Raw genomic sequence first — 16,245 nt, forward strand, 5'->3', positions numbered from 1 at the left:
CAAACTGTTTCCAGCGACCATCATAATAATTTAACATAAATATAACTGTGATAAACTACACTGATCACAAACACACACCTAGCTGCTCTTTTGAGGGCATATGTAAGACAAGATGACGTTGATCATATTCTTAATAATGGGTGGTGGTGGATGGATGTTATGTGGCAGGTGGTGGGCCAAGACCATCTCCCAGGCATCCACCAGGTGAACATTCAGCCCTTTGAACATGGCCCTGAGCACCTTGTCACGCTGCAGCGAATACCAGTCGCTGTTGATCAGTGCAAAAAAAGGCGTCAAAGCTCTGGGGTTTCCAGTCCGGATTATAACCAGAGTGTCTGGAGCCCTGTCCAGCAGCCGCACCACTGCCCTGCGGATATTCTGCAGACGTCGGATGTAGATCTCGGTGGGGAAACTGCTGAGGTGTGCCCAGATGCCAATAACTACAACAGTGTTAGCGCCGCCAACTAAACGGTCTACTTCATTGGCAATGTAGTGTAGTTCGATGGCTGGGACGCTGGTAGACCAAACAGGTGGACCATGGAATCTGTACGTCACCAAAATGTTGTCTGCATAGTTTAAGGCCACGAAAGGTCCGACTTTGACTGAACTGTGCAGGTTAAACTGCTTGAGATCTACAAGTATTACAGAAGGAAAGAATTGGTGAGTTCAGTATAAACAAAATCAAAGCTTTGCAAGAGATTTCTGTTCATTACTACCTGGTAGTGCTTTGTTGAGATATTCAAACCACTGCCTCACGGTAGAGTCTCCATACAGGTGGACCATCTTGCCTTTCAGACATTGGTTGATAACAGAAGGAGTGTTGAACTGGCGGACTGTGGGACCACTTATTGACTGCCACTCATCCTTGTAGTAATAGCCAACAGGTCCAGACTGCACAATATTGCTCTTCACCTCTGGTTGATCTGAGAAGAAGTGAAAGGACACGGGGGAGAAACATCTGGTATGAAGTCACTAAAAAGCCATTCATGACTTATCTTCATTCCATAATAACAGGATGTACTACTAACAGCTAACAGTTTTAGTCTAATTCTCTGTGCTCCATCACTGTTCAAAAATTGGCCTGAAACTGGTTTCAATCTAATAATCGCTAGAACATTCAATTTTAAATGATTAATATTAAGAATACAGGGTGTATGGTGGTAGAAGAAACAATGGTGCATTACCTTTATTTTTTGGCAACACGGTGACTCTGGAAGATCCTGAAGCTCCAATGGAGACTTTCATGTTAATACCACTGAAGAGAAGGATACATGAAAAACATCTTACACACATTACCACACTAACAACATAAGACACAAACAAGGAGGACATTTCTTTATAATTTGAGTCAGCTGTTGATGAATTCATGATCTATGCCACTGGAATACAGAGTGGGTAAAAACACCTCTGGAATCAGGAGTTGCTCCCACTGGGAAAATCTATTTCACTTTTGATACTATGATTTCACACTGATTGAAGTGAACATGTTAGTATGAGCAGCACCAGAAAATCTGATGTCCAGCTGTATGTTTTCCTTTCAGTAGATTATAATACTATCAGGTGTATTATGAAACCAAGTGGCTCGTGAGTGATATTGCACATGTTGTAGACACACCTGTGTTCTTTATATAAGATGTTTACTAGCATTGTTCGGTGTCAGTTTCCTCTAATAGCATGTGCACGATGACATCGACACAGTGCTGTTATTAAAGGACCTGAACGGACAATCATCGTCTCCTCCATCTTCCTCATACATAACAATCTACTTCAGCATCTCCAGTGAACTCTGCCCATCAACTTATTGTATCATTTTAGACTGTAAACATCTCTAGATTCAATTTTTACAGCCTTAAGTTTCACAATTTTTCACCAAATAACACTTTATGTTTTTATTAGAAGCCAGTCAAATCTTTCTGATCACTCACCTTTTAAAGAGCTTCTCCTCATTAGCCTCGAGTTTCCCTTTATACCCTCCGTTGTAATTGGTGATCCTGGTATCACAGCTCAGGTTCTTTGGCTTGTAGCAAAACCAGGGCTCACCTGTAGTGAGGTCAGTGAAGTTACACTGTGGCTGCTCTGTCGGACGCAGGCAGACATTACAGGTGGTAGTTTCAGAGACTGAGCCTGAGCGGAAGACACTCTGGAAACTAATCCTATCCGGCTGTTCTCTGTTTAGCCTTTTCAGCACTGTGACAGCCTCACTGGGGTGAACCAGTGTCACCTGAAAGGACAGATAACCAGAGTTCAACCTCATTACTTGAAACTGTTATAGCAATAAACAGAGGATGTAGTATTTCCCAGTATTTAAGGCAAATATATTTGTAATTTGTGACAATGAGATATACAAATAAAATTGACTTTACATTATAAACTACTACTACTATAAAACTAGATGTCAGTCTATACTGATGGAACAGGCAGCTCAACTGAGAAGATGATTCATATCAATAAGATTCATATTGGTTGGTCCAGAGTATGGCACAACATCAAGCTGGCATATAGAAATCCTAATCGGCAAATGATCCACTGCAATTTTGTGGTGAAGACACACCTAAAAGCTTTGCCTGTGTGAAGCATTTTCTTAATTCATTCTAAAACTTCCCTAAACTCTAGGCACACAAATGATGGTTTAGAGGAAGGTGGGCCTTAGCTAACTGTCAGTTAGAAGATTGAAACAATTAGATTCAACATAGTTACCTCAACCTGTGCACTTCCCTCCCAGAGTAAAGAAAATACAGCCGAGTAGGAGCCATTGAGATGATCCAACACTTTCCCAGCCACACCTGCACCAAGTGTTCGGTTGTGCAGACGGGCAAGTAAGACGTCTCCCCCAGACTTCTTGGGACGTCCCCGGAAGTCATACATTTTGATCATAACTTCCAGCTGATCCCCTATGTGCCACTGTTGTCCACCCATCTCTGGGAGAATAGTGAACCTGCTGTGGGCAGGATCAGTCGTCTGCTCCAAGGAAAGAGGAGCTGGTAAAGATGGAGTTTCGGGCCAAGCAATGGAGTCTAATAGGAGGCGTTCCTCCAGAGCATCCTCAGGGGACAGCGGCTCGAAGCTGCAGAGGCGGTGGGTGAGGTGACGTCTTGGGACAGGGAAGGTGGGGATTCCTTTATGTTGAATCTGGCGGGGTCAAGAGAGTGATGTTACGAGGCCACGTGAGTAAGATGTTGGAAATATGTTCTGTGGATGGATGAGACCAAATTTGAACTTTTCAAGTTGAATGAGAAGTGTTTCGTTTAGCGATGAACAAATACTGTATTCCAGCATAACACATCACACAAGTGACTGAAAGCAATTCACATATTCACTTGAATATGTTAGATTGGATAATTGAATAAATGAATTTTATAAAAAAAAAAAGTTGTATACTCTCATTTGTTTAATTGTGTCCCCTATATTTAGTTTTAGGACATTCACAATTCAATTCTCACCTCCAGGAAGTCCATGTTAAAAAGCACAAACAGGAAGACAAACACAGCCAGAAAAACGAAGATGGCAGCATACTTCGGACAGCAAAAGCTGACCATCGTTTCTCTACAAGCTTTGACCTTCATGACTGATGATCAGTCTTCACTTATGCCTAAAATGACACAAACAGTGTTAGTTGACACCTTCTTTAGCTGTCAATCAATCAATCAATCAATCAAACAATTATGTCAGTGATTACTCGCAAACACTTGATCTGAACAGTAAAACTATCTCTATGCCAAGTGTGAGGTATGTTTGCCTTTAAATCATTTCTACAGAACGTAATCCAGTCACCGAGGACAATCCTCTGATTGATCAACCAAAGTAAGCAGCATCACTCCCTAACACTAACACTAACCCTAACACATCACTTTACTACTAACCCTTCAGTTTAACCAGGACAAAAGTTATGACATACTGCTGTCTCCCATTTAGGGAAGGCTTTGTAAAGTTAAGGAAACATACAGTTTTGGAATATCCAAATGACATTTGCTTAACAAAAAAAAGATGTCAGGTTATGTGTCATGTTGACAAACCTAGACATTGTGTTTATATAATTCTACAATCATTTGTTTTACCATAAAACAATTTGTGGGAAATGTAATCAGTTATAACCTAAGGAGTCAGGGTTTCTGCTGCAAGTTAAAGCAAGTAAACTCATTAAAAATATGGAAATGTTATCAGTCACGTTTAGTTTTCATGTCTATGAACTGAATCTTCAAACATCAAATAAATTAAAAAATATCATGTATCTTACCTCAGCAGAGATTTACCTTGAGGGAATATAATGAACTCACATAGATCCTCCAATGTATCCTGAAGCCCTTTCTACTTAACCACTCCCATACACTACTGTGCCAAAAATGATGGGTAGGTATCTTTGTATATTTACATTTCAGTAAGTAAGACCACACCTCACACTTCTGCACATTAGAGTAGTCAGTTATACCTTATCCATTCCTGTTGTGAGTTCAGGGTTGTATCCAAATAAATAATCAGTACAGTAAATAGGAGGAATAAACAAAAGGAAATGAGAGTTTAACCAGGACAAAAGTGATGACACACTGTTGTCTCCCATTGAGGGAAGGCTTAGTAAAGTTAAGCAAGTCATATCCACGCCTGTATAGTCTGTGTTTTTCCCCTCCCTCCCTTGTGTGTCTCATTCCCTCTCTCAGGGGCGGGTCCCAGGCGCAGGCAGCGGCCACAGGACGTACACCTGGAGCTCATCACCTCATCACCACTCAGTTTAAATACTCCAGCTCTCTTCTCATTCTCCGCCAGATCGTTACAGTTCACAATGCAGTAATTTACGTCAGACCAACCTCAAGCTTGTGTGGATTTCAATGTGTGTTTTCTTCGTGCTTCGTGTTTCCTCGTGTCCCAGGAATCATCCGGCTCCTGCTCAGCTCGTTGCCTCCCTGGACCCGCTCCAGTTCCTCGCGGCCTGGATCCCCTACTCGCTTCCCGCTTCCCGCTCCTCGCCGCGAGCCCCCTCCTTCCCTTCCAACCTACCTTTTCCCCACCAAATAAACCGGTGTTCGTTGCTCAGCTCTGAGTCTGTGTCCTGGTCCTCTACACCCCAACTGGTTATCACATAATGACATTTGCTTCTCAAACAAAATATGTCTGAGATAGATAGATAGATAGATAGATAGATAGATAGATAGATAGATAGATAGATAGATAGATAGATAGATAGATAGATAGATAGATAGATAGATAGATAGTCACTTTATTGATCCCAATGGGAAATTCAGATTACCAGCAGCTCAATGTAAGCATGAAAGTGATAAAGCAACAAACAGACAATAAAAAGAGGTGTAAGAATAAATAAAACCAATACCACAATAAAAAAAACATCTGTCTTAAAGTAAATAATGATAACAAAATCTGTAAAAATACATGACCTAATAAAGTGCAAGTTAAAAAAACCCCACAAGATTGTTGTTTTTTATTGTTACTGTTGTTTAATGTTGTAATTTGTATACAAAAACTGGAAAATGGGTTCATGGAAATGAACAAAAAGAACAGAAATAACAATAAAAAGGCAACTCAATTAATATAACATGAACTTAAACTTCTATAAAGGCAATTTCATAGATTAATATCTGGTTAAATCACGGAGCTATTTCAGCACATACCACACCTGCGTCCTGCGGTCACCAATAGGGACAAACTGATTTTTTGGTCATTATATTTACCACCACTGGCCACACGGGGGCGCAAAATTACAGCAAATAAAAGAAGCCTTGCCCAGAGAAACAAAATATGAACCTGTTACACAAGAAAATAAGAATGGAGAACAACAACAAAAAATACATTTTGACAAATTTCATTAATCTATAAAAACCCATATATATATATATATATATATATATATATATATATATATATATATATATATATATATATATATATATATATATATATATATATATATATATATATATAAATATAATGCACAGTTGACCTGAAAGTATTAGTAGTATACCTGATTACTAATATTGAATATATATATATATATATATAAATATAATGCACAGTTGACCTGAAAGTATTAGTAGTATACCTGATTACTAATATTGAACAGTCATGTACATTAAAAGTGCAGTTTGTCGAATTGTACAAGTCAGAGGTGTGTGAGGTTTACTGGGAGCAATGCTGGTTTTACTGGGAGCAGTGCTGGTTTTACTGGGAGCAGTGCTGGTTTTACTGGGAGCAGTGCTGGTTTTACAGTCTGACAGCTGGAGGAAGGACCTGCAATATCGCTCCTTCACACACTTTGGATAAAGGAGTTAGTCGTTGAAAGGGCTCTCCAGTGCAGTCAGCGTGTACCTCATGGGTTCAGAGTCCTTGGCCATCATTCTCCTCTCTCCCACCACCTTTATTTTAACTACATTTTTACTTCAGTAGGATTTTTCATACAGGACTTTTACTTGTATTTTTACATTACTGTATGTATATATCTGAACAGGCTGTATATACTGTCCTACAACATGAATATAAAGTAATGCCTTTGTTACCATTTAATATTCATCTCATCACTCAGAGCCACCTACAGCAGTAAAATGTCAACATTTACACAGTGTTGTGAATTTAATGATGTAATTAGTTTGAGTTTGAGTTTTTTTTTTTACATTATTGTACTTTTACTCAAGTAAATGATCTTAATACTTTTTATTTCCACCACTATTAAAAAAACTTTGCTTGGCTAGGTTTAACCTGCTGCTTAATGTGTGGACGTAAACTCACCTGACAGCTATCTCCGACACTGTACTGCATCCCAGCAGCGATGGAATAATCCATCCTCTGTTGATTTAAAAAAGACGGAAAATAACAAATAACAAATAACGATTCCTTTCTTGATTGATTGATGAGTTGTTTCGTCTATGAAATGTCATAAATGGTGAAACATGTTTCTCAAAGTCAAAGATGCGACTTTAAATGTCTTATTTTGTCCCAACGAACAGAAAACAACCCAAAAAATATTCAGTTTATTGTCAAAGAAGAATAAAAACACCAGAAAAACATCCACATTTCTGCAGCTGGAATCGGATAATGTTGACTTTTTCTTCTTAAAAAATGACTCAGAATAGTTGGTGATTTATTAAGAAGTCGACGACGATTGTCCATTTTCTATTTTCTATATTCAGGCACAGCTAATTTTGTTGTACTTCTTGTGCAATTACAATAAAGTCTCCTTATATGGGGGACAATGACTTTATCTTACTGTATAACACAATTAATTCACTAGTGTATTCACCGAATGATAATTACATAAAATAATTCTTAAAATACATAAATACATAATATTTTGAGCCATTACTACGAAATATCGTTTGGATGTGCACTGTATGGTGTATAAACTGAATGAAAAATGTAATCTATCTTATCTTATCTTATTTTGGAAAAAAGTCAAAAGCCTGGCATGATATTAATTAGTAATGTGACACCATTTGAACCCATATGTGCTCCAGATAAGCCCACGTCATGAGTTATTTACTTAATATAAGAAATATTGATTTCAAAGAATTAAAAACGACATATGTATTCAGTAACATGTTAAATATTAAAAGCTTAAATTTATTCAAGGAAAAAAGACATTTACAATCATTATTTTTTGGTTCAGGAGAACACATTATAGAATATAAAGAATACAGCAACGTTGTTTTGTTATAAATACAGGTCAAAATGTACATTTGCATATACACAATTTTTTATCAGCACACAAAAAAATTAAAACATTTAAAAAAGAATATATATCAAGCACTCATACAGTCCCAGCAACCATCATAATAATTTCAAATAAAGATAACTGTGATAAACTACACTGATCACAAACACACAACTAGCTGCTCTTTTGAGGGCATATGTAAGACAAGATGACGTTGATCATATTCTTAATAATGGGAGGTGGTGGATGGATGTCATGTGGCAGGTGGTGGGCCAAGACCATCTCCCAGGCATCCACCAGGTGAACATTCAGCCCTTTGAACATGGCCCTGAGCACCTTGTCACGCTGCAGCGAATACCAGTCGCTGTTGAACAGTGCAACAAAAGGCGTCACAGTTTTGGGGTTTCCAGTTCGGATTATAACCAGAGTGTCTGGAGCCCTGTCCAGCAGCCGCACCACTGCCCTGCGGATGTTCTGCAGCCGTCGGATGTAGAGCTCGGTGGGGAATGTGCTGAAGTGTGCCCAGATGCCAAAAACTACAACGGTGTTAGCGCCGCCAACTAAATGTTCTAGTTCATTGGCAATGTAGTGTAGTTCGATGGCTGGGACGCTGAAAGAACGGACAGGAGGACCATGGAATCTGTACGTCACCAAAATGTTGTCTGCATAGTTCAAGGCCATGAAAGGTCCGACTCTGACTGAACTGTGCAGGTTAAACTGCTTGAGATCTACAAGTATTACAGAGGGAAAGAATTGGTGAGTGCAGTAAAAACAAAACCAAAGCTTTGCAAAAGATTTCTGTTCATTACTACCTGGTAGTGCTTTGTTGAGATATTCAAACCACTGTCTGACGGTAGAGTCTCCATACAGGTGGACCATCTTGCCTTTCAGACATTGGTTGATAACAGAAGGAGTGTTGAACTGGCGGACTGTGGGGCCACTTATTGACTGCCACTCATCCTTGTAATAATAGCCAACAGGTCCAGACTGCACAATATTGCTCTTCACCTCTGGTTGATCTGAGAAGAAGTGAAAGGACACGGGGGAGAAACATCTGGTATGAAGTCACTAAAAAGCCATTCATGACTTATCTTCATTCCATAATAACAGGATGTACTACTAACAGCTAACAGTTTTAGCCTAATTCTCTGTGCTCCATCACTGTTCAAAAATTGACCTGAAACTGGTTTCAATCTAATAATCGCTAGAACATTCAATTTTAAATGATTAATATTAAGAATACAGGGTGTATGGTGGTAGAAGAAACAATGGTGCATTACCTTTATTTTTTGGCAACACTGTGACACTGGAAGATCCTGAAGCTCCAATGGAGACTTTCATGTTAATACCACTGAAGAGAAGGATACATGAAACATCTTACACACATTACCACACTAACAACATAAGACACAAACAAGGAGGACATTTCTTTATAGTTTGAGTCAGCTGTTGATGAATTCATGTTCTATGCCACTGGAATACAGAGTGGGTAAAAACACCTCTGGAATCAGGAGTTGCTCCCACTGGGAAAATCTATTTCACTTTTGATACTATGATTTCACACTGATTGAAGTGAACATGTTAGTATGAGCAGCACCAGAAAATCTGATGTCCAGCTGTATGTTTTCCTTTCAGTAGATTATAATACTATCAGGTGTATTATGAAACCAAGTGGCTCGTGAGTGATATTGCACATGTTGTAGACACACCTGTGTTCTCTATATAAGATGTTTACTAGCATTGTTCGGTGTCAGTTTCCTCTAATAGCATGTGCACGATGACATTGACACAGTGCTGTTATTAAAGGACCTGAACGGACAATCATCGTCTCCTCCATCTTCCTCATACATAACAATCTACTTCAGCATCTCCATTGAACTCTGCCCATCAACTTATTGTATCATTTTAGACTGTAAACATCTCTAGATTCAATTTTTACAGCCTTAAGTTTCACAATTTTTCACCAAGTAACACTTTATGTTTCTATTAGAAGCCAGTCAAATCTTTCTGATCACTCACCTTTTAAAGAGCTTCTCCTCATTAGCCTCGAGTTTCCCTTTATACCCTCCGTTGTAATTGGTGATCCTGGTATCACAGCTCAGGTTCTTTGGCTTGTAGCAAAACCAGGGCTCACCTGTAGTGAGGTCAGTGAAGTTACACTGTGGCTGCTCTGTCGGACGCAAGCAGATATTACAGGTGGTAGTTTCAGAGACTGAGCCTGAGCGGAAGACACTCTGGAAACTAATCCTATCCGGCTGTTCTCTGTTTAGCCTTTTCAGCACTGTGACAGCCTCACTGGGGTGAACCAGTGTCACCTGAAAGGACAGAGAACCAGAGTTCAACCCCATTACTTGAAACTTATAGTAATAAAGACAAATAAAGTAAACACTACTAAAAGTTGCACATTTTGTTTCAGGTTCAAACCAGATTGATCTCCAGATATTCATGTCTGGAGAACTTATGTTTCACTAAAGCCCTCCCCAAAGGAGCCATCATCCAATCATAATTTAGACACTGTATAAATACAGCAGATCTGTTAATCTTTGAATTTCTCAACATTGTGGAGTAGTATGCATGGGGTTGCAGTGAGAGCAATACTACAATATTTAAAGGAGGGTGTTCTCTTGTTCTAAATCTCTCCAAATACAAAAACACAAAGATCAAAAGCGTAGGGAATGAATTAGTGTGTTTGTCTGCTCTAATGTAATCTGCAAATCTTCTGATATTATTTATTATTATTATTATCTATGATATTATATACCATCAAATATAAAGACACTCCTCTTTCTATTAAAGTGATAAGGTGATGCTGTATTGGGGTGATATGCTGTAGTGCATAGCATGTGCCACTAGATGTCAGTCTATACTGGTGGAACAGGCAGCTCAACTGAGAAGATTATTCATATCAAGAAGATTCATATTAGTTGGTCCACAGTATGGCACAAATCAAGCTGGCATATAGAAATCCCAATCAGCAAATGATCCATTGCAATTTTGTGATGAAGACACACCTAAAAGCTTTGCCTGTGTGTCATTGATGTATTTTCTTAATTAACTCTCAAACTTCCCTGAACTGTAGGCACACAAATGACGTGGACAGGCAAAGAGATCGCTTATATTATTGAGACTGCTTATAGCATGTGCCTGAACATGTGTTGTTGTGTGTCATTTTTCTATCCAACCAACTGTATTAAATGAAGGACCCTCTGTTTTTAAAATTACGAAGGATTTTGAGTGGTAAATCTGCACCTGTTATTATTCCAAACTGCGTGCCATGTGGGACTTAGCTAACTGTTAGTTAAAATATTGAAACAATTAAATTAAACATAGTTACCTCAACCTGTGCACTTCCCTCCCAGAGTAAAGAAAATACAGCCGAGTAGGAGCCATTGAGATGATCCAACACTTTCCCAGCCACACCTGCACCAAGTGCTCGGTTGTGCAGACGGGCAAGTAAGACGTCTCCCCCAGACTTCTTGGGACGTCCCCGGAAGTCGTACATTTTTATCATAACTTCCAGCTGATCCCCTATGTGCCACTGTTTTCCATCCCTCTCTGGGAGAACAGTGAACCTGCTGTGGGCAGGATCAGTGGTCTGCTCTAGGGAAAGAGGAGCTGGCAAGGATGGTGTTTCGGGCCAAGCAATGGAGTCTAATAGGAGGCGTTCCTCCAGAGCATCCTCAGGGGACAGCGGCTCGAAGCTGCAGAGGCGGTGGGTGAGGTGACGTCTTGGGACAGGGAAGGTGGGGATTCCTTTATGCTGAAACTGGCAGGGGGTCAAGAGAGTGATGTGACGAAGACATTAAAGAAATTGATAAACGTAAAGCTACTAAATGAAACAAAAAGGAAGATTTTTCTGCTAATCAGATAATCAACTGAATATTTGTAGGAGTTGATGAGAGAATATCATTACATTCAGAATATCCTTAAAGTCCATTTCAGTAACAACTGTAATAATAATTTAAATGTTTCTTTTCAGTTTATACGTTAATGAAATCAGGGTGGGCTATTTATTGGAGAGGAATTTTCCTTACTTTGCTTAATCACTCTTAATGAATTTTCAAATGAGGACAATGTTACAATATGATTATGATGTTAAGATCTAACACAACCAAAGTTATTCTGATGGAAAAGTAATGTGTTTCCTGAATTAGTTGATCATTCTAACAAATATTGTCTTCAAAGTCCAGGTCTGGCATATGTATATTATTCCTGTGCCATAGAGCTCCATTGTTTCTCAGAAGCAAGTAAAAACACATCAGTGAGCCAAAAACTGTCCCATTGGGTGACCCGTTCTTTTATTTTATCACTTCCCTCCAAAAACAAAATTGTTGACATCTACGGTTTGCTCAAGGCCACGTGAGTAAGATGTTGGAAATATGTTCTGTGGATGGATGAGACCAAAATAGAACTTTTCAGGTTGAATGAGAAGTGTTTTGTTTAGCGATGAACAAATACTGTATTCCAGCATAACACATCACACAAGTGACTGAAATCAATTCACATATTCACTTGAATATGTTAGATTGGATAATTTTCCTCAATGAATAAATGAATTATATAAAGAAATTAGTTTTATTCTCTGATTTGTTTAATTGCGTTCCCTCTATCTAGTTTCAGGACTTGTGGAAAGACCCACTCAAGATCAAATTCTCACCTCCAGGAAGTCCATGTTAAAAAGCCCAAAGAAGAAGACAAGCACAGCCAGGAAAACGAAGATGGCAGCATACTTCGGACAGCAAAAGCTGACCAACGTTTCTCTACAAGCTCTGACCTTCATGACTGATGATCAGTCTTCACTTATGCCTAAAATGACACAAACAAACAGTGTTAGTTGACACCTTGTTTAGCTGTATTTATGTTAATGATTACTTAGTGATTACCTGACCTTATTAACGTAACGAATAACCTAATGCGTTATTTCCACAATTTAAGTACTCAATTGTTTAGTTACGTTTTCAATAAGGAAATCCAAACTGGGCCCACATTAAATTATGTATTACCTAAATATACATACCTCTTGGTATTTTTTATTAAATTTTTTGTTGACTGATTTACATTTCTGATTTACAAGTGAGTATTGTGGTAGGATTTTCATTTTCTCTTTATATTACCCAACATGTCTATAGATTACCCAACATGTCTATGGTGAACCTACAGTATGTTGACCAGCTTTTTTTCTTTAGAACAAATTAAACTGAGATGAGAGGAATATTTCTGCTGGCATGTGAATTTTTTGTAGGCTATTATATTTTGTTTCATGTACACCACATGTTGATTAATTTAAATGATGAGTTAAATGAGTATAAGTAGTTGCTAAAGCTTCTTTTTTTAGCTGTAGTTTGACAAACTACATTTCTCCAGGGGTAGAAATGTAGTTTGTTCAAACTACTGCCAGACTGAACTACATGTAGTTTTACAAGCTACGCTTACAAAGTAGCTTCCCCAACACTGAGGAGAGGAGAGGAAGAGCATAAGAGAGGAAGAGATGAAGAGCAAGGGAAAAGGAGGGATCCGGGTGCGGGGGGGCCCATCTAAGATTATCTCGTCCAGGCAAGACTGTCAGCTGGCCTGTCACTTTGCACTTTTACGGTGAGCAAGATGGGACAGATTTCACTTCATGGAAAATTTGCATTCTTTTGAATTTATAGGAGGAAATAAGGGCAAGAACAATACTGTATGTGTTTATAACTTTTATGTGGGCATATGTTTGAGCAGTAGCGATCCCTGATATGAGCTAATTGGGCAAGCCACTGGCAGAATCTAAGGTGAGGTTAGAAAACCTGACAGCCGCTGGTTTCAGAACAGCACGGTCAGCACAGATTTATAGTCAATAAGTCAGTCAATAAAATGTAAAATTTGTGAAAAATCCTGATAGTAGTCTGGTGTCAAGTAAATCAACAATTGTATTTTTTGCATTTTTTTTTTGCATTTTTCCAACTAAAGTTAAAACTAGACCTACGTATTTGCATAGTCCTATGCAGTGGTGGCAAATTTCCATATTGTTGAGTTATAACCAGTTTGACTCGATTTACAATCATTTGATAGAGAGCAGGGGGGGCAGGGGGGGGGGGGGGGGGGGGGTTAGGGTTAGGGTTAGGGTGGGCAGGGGGGGGTTGAGAAGCCACTTTAGTACAATAAAGAACTGTAAATGGGACATTGTGCCTGTTATTCCTGCTGTTAGTGTACATATTTACAGACTTGGCTGTGATGATCGTAGAGTCATTATACTTAAAGGTCTGGACTTAAAACAACAGTCATTTTCGGTAATGCAACAGTACTCTAACGAGTTACTTTTCTCAGAAGCTAAGTAACTAACTATGTAGTTAGTTACTTTTTAATGGCAGTAACTTTGTAATGCAATTACTTTCTTTTTAAAGTACCGTTCCCCAACATTACTGACATGGCAGCCCATATGTGGAATATTAAACAGGTGTAACAGGTGTTTTATTTTTATTTTATTTTCAGCTCTCGTATCATTACTAAAGGACTGCAGCTTTTGGGCTAATTTTACACTTAATTTATCTTAACAGCAGAGATGATCTGTGAATCAGGATGTGTCAGCAACACCAAAATCACTTATTCAACTTATTCAAAAGCCTGGTCGGGAGGCTGTATACATAATTTAAATGTTTTGCTTACATGTTTACAATGATTTCTTTCACACACACATCTTTTGATGCTCAGTTCAGGGATGACATTGACATATCCAAACATTGTATCAGTACAATAATGTGGGAGGAACAAATACAAAGAAATGAGAGTTCAGTTTATTTCAGTTTAGTTTGCGCTTGAGTTAAACCAGGACAAAATAATGGCATACTGTTGTCTCCCATTTAGGGAAGGCTTAGTAAAGTTAAGGAAACATACAGTTTTGGAATATCCAAATGACATTTGCTTAACGAAAAAAAAGATGTCAGGTTATGTGTCATGTTGACAAACCTAGACATTGTGTTTATATAATTCTACAATAATTTGTTTTGCCATAAAACAATTTGTGGGAAATGTAATCAGTTATAACCTAAGGAGTCAGGGTTTCTGCTGCAAGTTAAAGCAAGTAAACTCATTAAAAATATGGAAATGTTATCAGTCACGTTTAGTTTTCATGTCTATGAACTGAAACTTCAAACGTCAAATAAATTAAAGAATATCATGTATCTTACCTCAGAAGAGATTCACCTTGAGGGAATATAATGAACTCACATAGATCCTCCAATGTATCCTGAAGCCCTTTCTACTTAACCACTCCCATACACTACTGTGCCAAAAATGATTGGTAGGTATCTTTGTATATTTACATTTCAGAAAGAAAGAAGCCACCTCACACTTCTGCACATTAGAGTAGTCAGTTATACCTTATCCATTCCTGTTGTGAGTTCAGGGTTGTATCCAAATAATTAATCAGTACAGTAAATAGGAGGAATAAACAAAAGGAAATGAGAATTTAACCAGGACAAAAGTGATGACACACTGTTGTCTCCCATTGAGAGAAGGCTTAGTAAAGTTAAGCAAACATATAGTGTTTGAATATCCGAATGACAAACAAAAGATGATGTGTGAGATGGATAGATAGATAGATAGATAGATAGATAGATAGATAGATAGATAGATAGATAGATAGATAGATAGATAGATAGATAGATAGATAGATAGATAGATAGATAGATAGATAGATAGATAGATAGATAGATAGATAGATAGATAAAGTGCAAATCAACTAAATTCATTTACACATGTACATGTATTATCAGTTAAACTTCTCCTTAATTTCACTCTGACAATTCAGAAATAGTATCCACTGTGTTTGAGAAGCCACTTTAGTACAATAAAGAACTGTAAATGGGACATTGTGCCTGTTATTCCTGCTGTTAGTGTACATATTTACAGACTTGGCTGTGATGATCGTAGAGTCATTATACTTAAAGGAGGTCTGGACTTAAAACAACAGTCATTTTCGGTAATGCAACAGTACTCTAACGAGTTACTTTTCTCAGAAGCTAATTCTGTAATGTAGTTAGTTACTTTTTAATGGCAGTAACTTTGTAATGCAATTACTTTCTTTTTAAAGTACCGTTCCCCAACACTGCTGACATGGCAGCCCATATGTGGAATATTAAACAGGTGTAACAGGTGTTTTATTTTTATTTTATTTTCAGCTCTCGTATCATTACTAAAGGACTGCAGCTTTGGGCTAATTTTACACTTATTCAACTTATTCAAAAGCCTGGTTGGGAGGCTGTACAGTATACATAACAGTTCATTTAAGTGTTTTGCTTACATGTTTACAATGATTTCTTTCACACACACATCTTTTGATGCTCAGTTCAGGGATGACATTGACATATCCAAACATTGTATCAGTACAATAATGTGGGAGGAACAAATACAAAGAAATGAGAGTTCAGTTTATTTCAGTTTAGTTTGCGCTTGAGTCAAACCAGGACAAAATAATGACATACTGTTGTCTCCCATCAGGTCAGGTTGACAAACCTAGACATTGTGTTTATATAATTCTACAATAATTAGTTTTGATATAAAACAATTTGTGGGAAATGTAATCAGTTATAACCTAAGGAGTCAGGGTTTCTGCTGCA

At 38.1% G+C, this 16,245-nt stretch overlaps 3 protein-coding genes across 3 annotated transcripts in view; all 3 read right to left on the reverse strand.

Moving 5' to 3' along the window:
• LOC134006179 (zinc finger protein 208-like) overlaps positions 1 to 16,245 on the reverse strand; it is a 1,001,836-nt gene that overhangs the window by 665,384 nt on the left and 320,207 nt on the right. The gene's annotated exons all lie outside the window — the stretch shown is intronic.
• LOC134006228 (NXPE family member 3-like) lies at positions 79 to 3,536 on the reverse strand. Its single transcript, XM_062445317.1, has 6 exons — positions 3,441 to 3,536; positions 2,698 to 3,129; positions 1,926 to 2,221; positions 1,185 to 1,255; positions 717 to 914; positions 79 to 632 (listed from the first exon to the last, which is right to left on the reverse strand). The coding sequence occupies exons 1-6, from the start codon at positions 3,534 to 3,536 to the stop codon at positions 79 to 81; spliced, it is 1,647 nt and encodes a 548-aa protein (XP_062301301.1).
• LOC134006229 (NXPE family member 3-like) lies at positions 7,817 to 12,431 on the reverse strand. Its single transcript, XM_062445318.1, has 6 exons — positions 12,309 to 12,431; positions 10,986 to 11,417; positions 9,671 to 9,966; positions 8,932 to 9,002; positions 8,464 to 8,661; positions 7,817 to 8,379 (listed from the first exon to the last, which is right to left on the reverse strand). Exons 1-6 carry the CDS (start codon positions 12,429 to 12,431, stop codon positions 7,826 to 7,828), a joined length of 1,674 nt encoding a protein of 557 aa, XP_062301302.1. The 3' UTR covers positions 7,817 to 7,825.

The sequence above is a fragment of the Scomber scombrus genome, chromosome 23 (assembly GCF_963691925.1).
Source record: "Scomber scombrus chromosome 23, fScoSco1.1, whole genome shotgun sequence".
NCBI classification, from domain to species: Eukaryota; Metazoa; Chordata; class Actinopteri; order Scombriformes; family Scombridae; genus Scomber; species Scomber scombrus.

Coding starts and splice junctions, on each gene's coding strand:
- LOC134006228 (XM_062445317.1), bottom strand. CDS start 3,536: ATGGTCAGCTTTTGCTGTCCGAAGTATGCTGCCATCTTCGTTTTTCTG. Junction 1,256..1,925: donor GAGGAGAAGCTCTTTAAAAG/GTGAGTGATCAG, acceptor CCTTCTCTTCAG/TGGTATTAACATGAAAGTCT. Junction 915..1,184: donor CGTGTTGCCAAAAAATAAAG/GTAATGCACCAT, acceptor CAGATCAACCAG/AGGTGAAGAGCAATATTGTG.
- LOC134006229 (XM_062445318.1), bottom strand. CDS start 12,431: ATGAAGGTCAGAGCTTGTAGAGAAACGTTGGTCAGCTTTTGCTGTCCG. Junction 11,418..12,308: donor TTAACATGGACTTCCTGGAG/GTGAGAATTTGA, acceptor ACCCCCTGCCAG/TTTCAGCATAAAGGAATCCC. Junction 9,967..10,985: donor AGGGAAGTGCACAGGTTGAG/GTAACTATGTTT, acceptor CTGTCCTTTCAG/GTGACACTGGTTCACCCCAG.